This window comes from Gadus chalcogrammus, chromosome 7 (assembly GCF_026213295.1).
Source record: "Gadus chalcogrammus isolate NIFS_2021 chromosome 7, NIFS_Gcha_1.0, whole genome shotgun sequence".
NCBI lineage: Eukaryota > Metazoa > Chordata > Actinopteri > Gadiformes > Gadidae > Gadus > Gadus chalcogrammus.
Genome location: NC_079418.1, coordinates 30,568,919 through 30,581,063, shown reverse-complemented (window position 1 = coordinate 30,581,063; position 12,145 = coordinate 30,568,919). Strand labels below are relative to the sequence as shown.

At 45.9% G+C, this 12,145-nt stretch overlaps 1 protein-coding gene across 1 annotated transcript in view; it reads left to right on the top strand.

Moving 5' to 3' along the window:
* Positions 1–167: 167 nt before the first annotated feature.
* Positions 168–12,145, top strand: part of LOC130385605 (polypeptide N-acetylgalactosaminyltransferase 10) — a 21,105-nt gene continuing 9,127 nt past the window's right edge. Inside the window, exons 1-8 of the mRNA XM_056594198.1 lie at positions 168–685; positions 7,352–7,448; positions 8,537–8,675; positions 9,160–9,326; positions 10,152–10,337; positions 11,067–11,250; positions 11,746–11,863; positions 12,029–12,136. Of these exons, the coding sequence (XP_056450173.1) occupies positions 530–685; positions 7,352–7,448; positions 8,537–8,675; positions 9,160–9,326; positions 10,152–10,337; positions 11,067–11,250; positions 11,746–11,863; positions 12,029–12,136 (1,155 nt within the window). The 5' untranslated portion in view covers positions 168–529. The remainder of the gene's footprint in view (positions 686–7,351; positions 7,449–8,536; positions 8,676–9,159; positions 9,327–10,151; positions 10,338–11,066; positions 11,251–11,745; positions 11,864–12,028; positions 12,137–12,145) is intronic.

The window sequence follows — 12,145 nt, the reverse complement described above, 5'->3', positions numbered from 1 at the left end:
CAATATTCTGTTCAGCACTAAGTTGGAGTCAAGTCAACGTGGAGTACGACACAGAACGTTACAATCAATGAAATGAGTCCCTTGAGGAACCGACGCGTCTTTGACGGTCTGTTGATGTAGTTATCATGACGTCATCACGGTGTCACTGACATTCCTTTCTACACAGTAAAGTGTCGTTGAACAATTGACAACACGGAACCGAACCATAACTTATTTTATTTATGTATCCGATTAATTAGTTTGATTTAGTAGTTGTTGTTTTTGGGGGGCGTCTGCCACCCCACCTCCCCCGTTGTCTCGCCGCTGCTCCGACAGACGGAGGGACTCCGCCGCGTCGGCGCAGTGCGTCGCTCCTCCTGTGGCGGAAGTGTCTGCAGACAACCGGAGGACCGTCGCCCTGCTCGGTGGACTGAAGTTAGACCGTCGCCCTGCTGGAGTTCCCCAGTCGCCCTGCCACCCTGCTCGACAGACTGAACTCCTCTCGGCTCCTCCACCTCCTCCACCTCCTCCTGGTTCCCCCGCCGGAGACATGAGGCGGAAAGAGAAGCGTCTGTTGCAGATCGTTGGGCTGTTGGTGGCGGCTCTACTCTTCGTGCCTAACGTGGGTCTCTGGTCCTTGTATAAAGACCGGGTGTTTGACAGCACGGACCCCGTGGAAGGACCGGCTGGCGTCCCCCAAATCCAGGTACCCGCCGTTCATCTGCTATAACCCCCCTTAAACCACTACCTTCAGACCCATCAGACCCCCCGTTACAACCAGTTGCTATGGAGGGGAGGCGGGTCTGTGCACACTGGGGGTCTGGGACTCAACGACACCGCTATCCAGCCGAGACCAGGACACAGTCCGGTTAGAGACAGCCCCTTCAGGGCCAGACAGCCCGGTTAGAGACCACTGACCAGACACCCCGGGCAGCGACCAGACAGCCCCGGTCAGAGACCTCACATTCCGGTTGGAGATGAGGCGACAGCGCGGTCCGAGACATTCCTGTGTGAGACTAGAAAGTCCGGTTACAGACCTGGAGACATCCCGGTTGGAGAGAGAGAGAGCCACGTCACACGAAGTATATGTCATGTTGTTCCAGGAAGTTCTTCCAATTGGTCAGGAAATCCCCTAGTACGAAAAAGTTGCGACCGTACTTTGGGGAGATGTGAAAGTGTCGGGTGTTGGCGGTCCGCACATTAACTACACCACGCTAATGCCCGGCCCTGCTGTGTGTGTGTGTGTGTGTGTGTGTGTGTGTGTGTGTGTGTGTGTGTGTGTGTGTGTGTGTGTGTGTGTGTGTGTGTGTGTGTGTGTGTGTGTGTGTGTGTGTTGTGATGGTCGACTCCCAGCTAAATCGTTCTGGGTTTGATTAAGCATAATCCGAGAGCAAGATGACCGCTAACCCCTACCTGCTCCTTAATGACCTGTCTCTGTACTGTCTTACCCCTACCTGCTCCTTAATGACCTGTCTCTGTACTGTCTAACCCCTACCTGCTCCTTAACGACCTGTCTCTGTACTGTCTAACCCCTACCTGCTCCTTTATGACCTGTCTCTGTACTGTCTAGCCCCTACCTGCTCCTTAATGACCTGTCTCTGTACTGTCTAACCCCTACCTGCTCCTTAATGACCTGTCTCTGTACTGTCTAACCCCTACCTGCTCCTTAATGACCTGTCTCTGTACTGTCTAACCCCTACCTGCTCCTTAATGACCTGTCTCTGTACTGTAACCCCTACCTGCTCCTTAATGACCTGTCTCTGTACTGTCTAACCCCTACCTGCTCCTTAATGACCTGTCTCTGTACTGTCTAACCCCTACCTGCTCCTTAATGACCTGTCTCTGTACTGTCCAACCCCTACCTGCTCCTTAATGACCTGTCTCTGTACTGTCTTACCCCTACCTGCTCCTTAATGACCTGTCTCTGTACTGTCTTACCCCTACCTGCTCCTTCATGACCTGTCTCTGTACTGTCTAACCCCTACCTGCTCCTTAATGACCTGTCTCTGTACTGTCTAACCCCTACCTGCTCCTTAATGACCTGTCTCTGTACTGTCTAACCCCTACCTGCTCCTTAATGACCCGACTCTGTACTGTCTAACACCCTACATCCTCCTGAATGACCTTTCTCTGTGTTGTCTAACCCCTTCATCCTCCTGAATGACCTGTCTCTGTACGGTCTAACGTCTACCTGTTGGATAAAGGCGTCTTCTAAATCACTCAATAGTTTTCTGTTCAAACATGTACCACACCTAGCCACTAGCTTAATCTCAGGTTGAGGTTTATTTACGCATGCACAAACACACCCACGCTCTCGATCTCTCACTCACTCTCTCTCACACTCACTCACTCACTCACTCACTCACTCACTCACTCACTCACTCACTCACTCACTCACTCACTCACTCACTCACTCACTCACTCACTCACTCACTCACTCACTCACTCACTCACGATAACCCCTCCTTTCCTCTGGATTATATTGGACCTAAAGTTTGAACCTTTCAACAGAATGAGTTTACTGGACATCAATCATTTTCTCAGTATTTTATGACAATGAAATATGAACATATCATTTTAAATTATAAGAACATATTATGTTACAACATAAAACATTTAATACAATATTATGACAATTTAAAATTAACATATTATATTACACTATAATATGACAATTTAAAATAAGATATTACATTACAATGATATTAATCTATATTTTCAAATGTTATTGGTATATATTATAAATTATTATGAAGTCAATAATACACATGATCTGCTATAGGATGTCACATGATCACCTGTATGAGGTCACATAATCACCTGTAGGAGGTCACATGATCAGCTATAGACCTATCCTATTGGTCAGTCAGTGTTAGGGTTCAGTGTGAGGGTTTAGTGTGAGGGTTCAGTTTGAGGGTTCAGTCACTTCAGTGTTAGGGTTCAGTTTAAGGGTTCAGTCACTTCAGTGTTAGGGTTCAGTGTGAGGGTTCAGTGTTAGGGTTCAGTCACTTCAGTGTTAGGGTTCAGTCACTTCAGTTTTAGGGTTCAGTGTGAGGGTTCAGTCACTTCAGTTTTAGGGTTCAGTGTGAGGGTTCAGTTGGCTACAGATATAAATATGTTCCTTTTTAACGTCCTTAATATTGCGACATCGGTGTGCAGAGTTCTCTGCAGCATCCACCCTGTTACGACATATACTCTGCTGATCATGTCCAGGTTCGGAGCCCTGTTGTTTTGCTGTGCCTGACCTCACGGCTTTGACACTGGCTTGGTAATCTTCTGTGTTGACCTTTGACCTGTTGTGAAACATTGAGTAACCCTTCAGTTTCCTCGACCGGAAAATAAACGGGATTAAATCCTCTGAGGATCTATCCAAATTCCTTAGAGTGCAGCATCACTAGAGGAGGAGGAGGAGGAGGAGGATGAAGAGGAGGTGAGGGAGGAGGAGGATGAAAAGGAGGAGAAGGTGACGGAGGAGGAGGTTAAGTCGACCTCCTGGTAGGTAAAAGTTGCTCTTCGGGTAAATAGCTGTTTGTTTTGAGCTCCACCTCCTCCTCCTCCTCCTCCTCCTTCCTCCAGACAAGGCAGGCCTTGATAGGTCACAGCCATGGAGCGTACTGAGCGCGTGCAGTCGGCTGCTCCGTATTCCAGACACAAGCACGTTGACATCAAGATACCAATCCTTGCGGAGAGGAGCCAGTCGTACTATATAATACTATTAATAATATAATAATTTATAACAAACCCAAGGGTAGATTTTATTATGTTACCATTAATAATAGAACTTGAATCCTGACCCCAGATCAGATTTTATTATGATACTATTAATAATATAATTTTGAATCGTGACCCCAGGTCAGATTTTATTACAATACTCTTAATAATATAAAAATAAGAATCCTGACCCCAGATCAGATGTTATCATGATTCTATGGAAACAATAATGTAGAAACCAGACCCCAGATCACATGTTATCATAATACTATTAATTACAATAATGTGGAATTGTCTAGTTATTAATACAATTATTAACTAGAAAATGCGGTGAGTGCTGTACAAAGTGAGGTTGAAAATATGTATTAATAAAGCCACATAGATTAAGACATAAAGAACGTTAAATGGCTTAAATCAAGTGAAGGGATTTGAACGGAGTTCAAAAGTCTAAATGGAGTAAACAATGTAAACATGCACACCATTTAAAAAATATATAAATGGCTGGAAACAAATAAAGTAACAGCTGAATGAAAAGCGCAAAGCATTGCTAAAATGAAGTAGTAGTAGTAGTCTCTGAAGTAGTAGTAGTAGCTGAAGTAATAGTGGTACTAGCTGCACAAATGATATGCCTTATGAAAGGTATGCTATTGATTGATGTTTGTAGAAAGAATTATAATAATCCCGCCAGTTATTTTTTTTAAACCTACTGAAATTGTATGTACTTGCCTAATGCTCATTTTCCCAGCCTAATGTTATTAAAAGCCCAATCTGGCAACGCTGCCTGAACGTCGTAAAAAGTAGTTCAATTGAGCGAGAAAAACTGCCCAATCTGGCAACACTGCCTGCACGTCCTCGCCCTCTAACCTCAGCGTGAATCATTGAGACCAACTGAAAACAAGCCGACATGGAACTTTGCGATCGTTTGTTTCGTTGATCGTGCACGTTTTCGCAAGGTAACAAGGCTCATCCGCAAGCAGAATTGACCAGAGTAGCCACAGCAACAAGACAGATCTACTTCAGACACACGACTACAGCACTTCAACAAGTTTCACATCAAAGAATAAAAGATAGACTGAGAAACGATCACACTCGCTGTGGTTTTAATACCCCCCTAGAGGTCAAATGTCGCCAAATTATTTGGCCATCATCAAGATAGAGTCATAAGACTGAGCCAAGTTTGGTTTGGATACATGAAAGCCTTGCAGAGATATGAGCTCACTTCCTGTTTGACGTTCCCCTGAGGTTAAAGGAGGAGTCAAAACACATCTTAATTTATTACAGTGCCCCCTAGAGGTTAAAGGTAGCATCCATTTGATGAGTGTCCCCATGATGCTTTCATGGGTCTTTGTACCAAGTCTGGTTATGATATGTCAAAGGGCTGCTTTGAAATTGGTTTACTTCCTGTTTGGCTATGATATGTTAAAGAGTTGCTGAGAAATGGGCTTACTTCCTGTTTGGCAGCTTTGCCGTCAAGTTTGATTGGCTGTCACGGCCAAACGGTTTTGACTTTGAAAAAGCTGTTTGACTTGTTTGTTCAGCGTGGGCTGAAGATCATATCGGGCAAGTTTCATGACGATTGTACAGAATTTGTGGCCGATGGACAACTTTCAACATGGCGGCCAAATTCTGATGTTTCCATGGGAAAAATTTATTAGCTATATGGGTTGATCTGACAGTATCACCAGACATTGACATTAAGTTAGAAATATACTCATTATGAAGAGAGAGGAGTTAAAACACTAGAGGTGAAAGGACACCAAATTTGAGCGTCCCCATTATGATGTCAAGGGTCTTTTTACCATGTCTGGTTATGATAATAACATGTCTGGGATAATAATAATAGCAAACGTTGAATAACAATTGTCTCGCAGCTTCGCTGCTTGACCCCCAAATGGTTGAGCACTGCATGTAGCACTCACCTAACTATAACATAGCATACCATATTCTACACGAATACGTCACCAGGTATTCTGCACCTTATGCGTAACTATATATATTCTACACCTTCGTCATACATCACCATATATATTCTACACCGTCGTCATACATCACCATGCATTCTACAACTACATAATGCATCACCATATATTGTGAGCCACTGACATGTTATCGTTAGTAACATATATATGCATATATTGTACAACATACATATCGTGTCTCACTATCAATGAGGTGTTAACAGGCGAGGTCGTAGTTCTGGGTAGAGCTAGATAAAAGATAAAGCACATAATAACTTATGAGTGAGTACTTGAGATAAGTATTGGCTAATAGGTCAGTGAAGGTAGTAATTATGTAACTTTTGCAAAGTTGTATTATTATTTTAAAAGTAAAGTCCACCGATCTGGTATTTTTTTGGACCAGTGTGTTTTCCATTGAGATTATGTGTACTTTTTGTACTTTCTGCATACAAACACACAGACTTAAGACTCCACTCCTGCTGGGCCGAGCCCCCTACCCCCGTTAACACTGGTTAACATTAGTTTACACTCACAGGGTTTATCACTTTCTAGTTGGTCTGGTTACAGAGATAGTCTAGTTAACACCAGTTAACACTCACAGGGTTTATCACTGTCTAGTTGGTCTGGTTACAGAGATAGTCTAGTTAACACTAGTTAAAACTCACAGGGTTCATCACTGTCTGGTTCGGGATATAGTAGTTAATGGTGCCGTGGGGATGGAGTCATTGCCATGGTGATGCTTTTGGTGAGATGATTCTGTGGCTGTTGTAATGGTGTTGGTGCCATAATGATGGTGATTTTGTCATGGCAATAGTGTTGCCTAAATGACAGTTGGGTTGCTTTTGTTAGGTGACCTTGGGTGTCTTGAAAGGCGCCTCTAAATTAAATGTATTATTTGTTGACGTCGTGGTTGCTTAAGTGACACCGCAGTTGCTATAGGGACAATCGCGTTTCTATGGGGGACAGTTCGGTTGCCATAGTGACGATGGGGTTGCCATAGGGAGAGCGTGGTTGCTATAGTGACGGGAAGTGTCGCTGACCTCCCCCTCCTCCTCCTCCTTAATCTGGCTCTCAGCAGATTACCCAGCAGCATCTGGGGCAGAGGGATGAGGTCATGATGCTGTAATCCACCACTGCCCCCCCCCCCCCCCCCCCTCCCCTCAGCCAATGGTTTAGGGTTTATGTCTGTTTGAATGATGTCATTAACTCCAACCCAGCGCCTGGTGAGGAGAGAGCAGGGTTCAAAGCCGCTCTCCCAGCAGCCAGTGGGCGGTTTGAACGGGTTGAACTGGGCCCCCAGGTGCTACCGGAGGAAGTGTGTTTATCATATATTCAACAATTTAGAAAGTAATGTTGTGGTTTCTACGTGTCCGCCTTCTGCTTTTATTCAAGTCTATTTAAAAACATACTGTGTGTGTGTTTGGCATGTTCTAAGAGTGTTGTGTGTGTGTGTTTGTGTTTAGCATGGTGTGTGTGTGTGTGTGTCTGGGGGGTTAAATGTATGATAATAAGCATTGTGGTGTGTGAGTGTGAGAGTGTGTGTGTGTGTTTTAAGCGTGTGGGAAGCATGGTGAGTTTGTGCATTTGTGTGTGTGTTTGTGTGTGTTGGTGTGTGTGTTAAGCGTGGTGTGTCTGTGTTAAGTCTCTGCTAAGCGTGGTGTGTGTTAAGTGTGTGTGTGCTAAGCCCGGCGTGTGCGTTGCAGGTGGTGAACCGCGGGGACCCAGTGGAGGCGCAGGACGGGGTGCGTCGGAGAGACTGGCACGACTACAACACCATCAGAAGGGATGCTGCACGCTCTGGTACGCACGCACACACACACGCAGGCACACACACACACACACACACACGCACACAGGCACACAAACTCACACATGCTCTGTTACACACACGCACACACACAAACACAAACACACGCTCTGTTACACACACACACACACACACACACACACACACACACACACACACACACACACACACACACACACACGCTCTGTTACACACACGCACACACACACACACACACACACACACACACATGCTCGGTTACACACACGTGCACGCACACACACAAACCCACGCTCTGTTACACACACACACGCACACACACACACATGCTCTGTTACACACACGCGCACACAAACACACGCTCTGTTACACACACACACATGCACGCACACACACACATGTGCACGCTCTGTTACCCACATGCACACACACACACACTGGTACACATACTGGTACACACACACACACACATGCACACATATACACACACACACACACAAACACACACCTGTTCTGGTAAACACTCACACAGTCTGGTAGCGACACACACGTTTTCGTATGCACACACACTCTGGTTCACAGACCTAAACACACAGACACACACACATACAGCAGAATGAACACATGCTGAGGGTACATTTAGCATTTCCATTCTTGCGTATCAGACTGGCGTCACCATTGGGCTCATGGTGACTCATGTTATGGTGGCTCAAGTTATGGTGGCTCAAGTTATGGAGGCTCATGTTATGGGGAAACATGTTATGGTGGCTCATGTTATGGTGGCTCAAGTCATGGTGGCTCATGCTATGGTGGCTCATGTTATGGTGGCTCAAGTTATGGTGGCTCATGTTATGGTGGCTCATGTTATGGTGGCTCATGTTATGGTGGCTCATGTTATGGTGGCTCAAGTTATGGTGGCTCATGTTATGGTGGCTCAAATTATGGTGGCTCATGTTATGGGGATTCATGTTATGGGGAAACATGTTATGGTGACTACTAATGGCATGAGTTAGGAGTGCACTTTATGTAACGCACAGGACAGATGTATGACCAGATATATAATAACGGAGTACATAATGTATGTATCCATAATGTACGGCAGGTAACGGCGAGCAGGGGAAGGCGTTCCCCCTGACGGACGGCGACCGGGTGGACCAGGCCTACCGCGAGAACGGCTTCAACATCTTCGTCTCGGACCGCATCTCCCTCAACCGCTCCCTGCCGGACATCCGACACCCCAAGTAACGCGCGCGCACGCACGCACCGCACACGCACACGCACGCACCGCACACGCACGCACCGCACACGCACAGACCCACGGACACGCACCGCAACCTCAAACAAAAGCATCCCTCAATCATCAACATCCCAGCAGAAACACTAGAAAAACATCCCTAAATGTTTCTTATATTTTAACTAAAAGATATGAGAGACCAAACTACTGAGGGATTGGAGTTTTTGTGTGCACGGTTGCCTAGCAACATGTCTCTCTCGCTCTCTCTCTCTCTCTCTCTCTCTCTCTCTCTCTCTCTCTCTCTCTCTCTCTCTCTCTCTCATCTCTCTCTCTCTATCTCTCTCTCTCTCTCTCTCTCTCTCTCTCTCTCTCTCTCTCTCTCTCTCTCTCTCTCTCTCTCTCTCTCTCTCTCTCTCTCTCTCTCTCTCTCTCTCTCTCACCTTGTGTCTCTCTCTCTCCCCCTCCCTCCCTCTCCCTCTCTCCCTCCCCAGCTGTAAGAGTAAGCTGTACTCGTCCCGTCTCCCCAACACCAGCATCATCATCCCGTTCCACAACGAGGGCTGGTCCTCTCTGCTGCGCACCGTCCACAGCGTCCTGCTCCGCTCCCCCCCCCAGCTCCTCGCCGAGGTCATCCTGGTGGACGACTACAGCGACAAGGGTAACACACACACACACACACAGACTCACAGACACACACACACACACACACACACACAGACACACACAGACACACACAGACACACACAGACACACACACACACACACACGTACACACACATCCTGGTGGAGGACTACAGCGACAAGGGTACCGCACGCACGCACGCACACACACACACAGAGACACACGCACAGACACAGACACACGCACAGACACACGCACAGACACACGCACATCCACATCCTGGTGGACGACTACAGCGACAAGGGTACCACACTCACACACACACACACACACACACACACACACACACACACACACACACACACACACACACACACACACACACACACACACACACACACACACACACACACACACACACACACACACACACGTACATACATATACACGCACACACACACACACGTACATACACACACACATACATACATATACACTCACACATGGTATAGGGGTTAGGTGGTAGGGTTAGGGTTCAAATACACCTGTCTACACACCTGTAGTTGACACACCTGTAGTTGACACATCGGTAATTAACACACCTGAGGTCAACACACCTGTAGTTTAACACCTCAATTAAAACACACCTGTCGATAACACACCTGTAGTTAAATCATCTGTAATTAACACACCTGTAGTTGACACATCTGTAATTAACACACCTGAAGTTAACACACCTGTAGTTAAAACACCTCAATTAAAACACACCTGTAGTTATACAGAAACTAGGAATAGAGATGATTATGGTTGAATTAAACCTGTCGGTCTGTCTGTCTGCCTGTCTGCCTGTCTGTCTGTCAGAGCACCTGAAGGCAGCGTTGGAGGACTACATGGCTCGTCTCCCGAAGGTTCGGATTTTGCGGAATAAGAAGAGGGAGGGGCTTATTAGGACACGCCTCCTGGGGGCGGCGGCAGCAACGGGTGAGGTCATCACCTTCCTCGACTCCCACTGTGAGGCCAACGTCAACTGGCTGCCCCCCTTACTGGGTAAATATACGCCAAATACCACCAGTACACACTAAATATACACCAAATACTACCATTACCCACAATATATGTACCAAATACTACCAGTACACACTAAATATACGCCAAATACTACCATTACCCACTATATATGTACCAAATACTACCAGCACACACTAAATATACACAAAATACTACCAGTACACACTAAATACACACCAAATCCTACCAGTACACACTAAATATACACCAAATACTACCAGTACCCACTATATATGTACCAAATACTACCAGTACACACTAAATACACACCAAATACTACCAGTACACACTAAATATACGCCAAATACTACCAGTACACACTAAATATACACCAAATACTACCAGTACACGGTCAATATACACCAAATACTACCAAATACACACTATATACTACGTACTACCAGAGAAACATAAAATACTACCATATATACATTACATATATACTACTACATAATACCAGAGACACACTGAATACAGACTTTATATAGACTACTTACTACCAGAGACACAATAAAATACAATAAACTACCAAATGCACAATAAACTAAATGTACTTGTACATGTTGGGCCTTAAACTGTAGTATGTAACCTCTGTGTACTTGTACGCGTCGGGCCTAAGCTGTGGTATTTACTCTCTGTGTACTTGTACACGTTGGGCCGTAAACTGTAGTATGTATTCTCTGTGTACTTGTACACATTATCCCGCAGACCGCATCGCTCAGAACCGCAAGGCCATCGTGTGTCCGATGATCGACGTGATCGACCACGACAACTTCGGCTACGAGACGCAGGCGGGCGACGCCATGAGGGGGGCCTTCGACTGGGAGATGTTCTACAAACGCATCCCCATCCCCGCCGAGCTGCAGAACCAGGACCCCAGTGAGCCCTTCCAGTCAGTACCAGTACTACCACACATAGACCTGTACTGTATAAAGATAGATATACACACACCGTCCCCCCGGGGCTGCAGAACCAGGACCCCAGTGAGCCCTTCCAGTCAGTACCAGTACTACCACACATAGACCTGTACTGTATAAAGATAGATATACACACACCGTCCCCCCGGGGCTGCAGAACCAGGACCCCAGTGAGCCCTTCCAGTCAGTACCAGTACCATTGCTATACATGTACCTATACTATGTGTATTTTTTTATTTGTATTTATTTATGTACATTATTATTTTTGTAAAAATAATAATAAGAATATAAATAAAGAAATAGTAATGTAATATTTATAAATAAAATTAATACAATTATATATTCATTTATTTATTAATAAATCAAGGGCAACAACAAATCGGAACCAATTGCAATAAAATAATAGCTCTGTCTGTGTGTGTGTGTGTGTGTGTGTGTGTGTGTGTGTGCGTGTGCGTGTGTGTTCCCAGGTCGCCTGTGATGGCAGGAGGTCTGTTTGCGGTGGACAGGAAGTGGTTCTGGGAGCTGGGAGGATATGACACGGGTCTGGAGATCTGGGGTGGGGAGCAGTACGAGATCTCCTTCAAGGTGAACACTCATCGGTCATGGGATCAGTCTTCATATCTCAACCCTGCAGTTTGGGTCCAGGTCTAAAGGGTTCTAAAGGGTTCTAAAGGGTTATGTGTTCCAAAGGTTTTTTTGTTCTAAACGGTATTCTAAAGGGCTCTGGGTTCTGGGTTCTTGTCATCCCAGGTGTGGATGTGCGGGGGGCTGATGGAGGACATCCCATGCTCCAGAGTGGGTCACATCTACAGGAAGTACGTTCCTTATAAGGTCCCGGGAGGAGTCAGCCTGGCCAGGGTAACACGC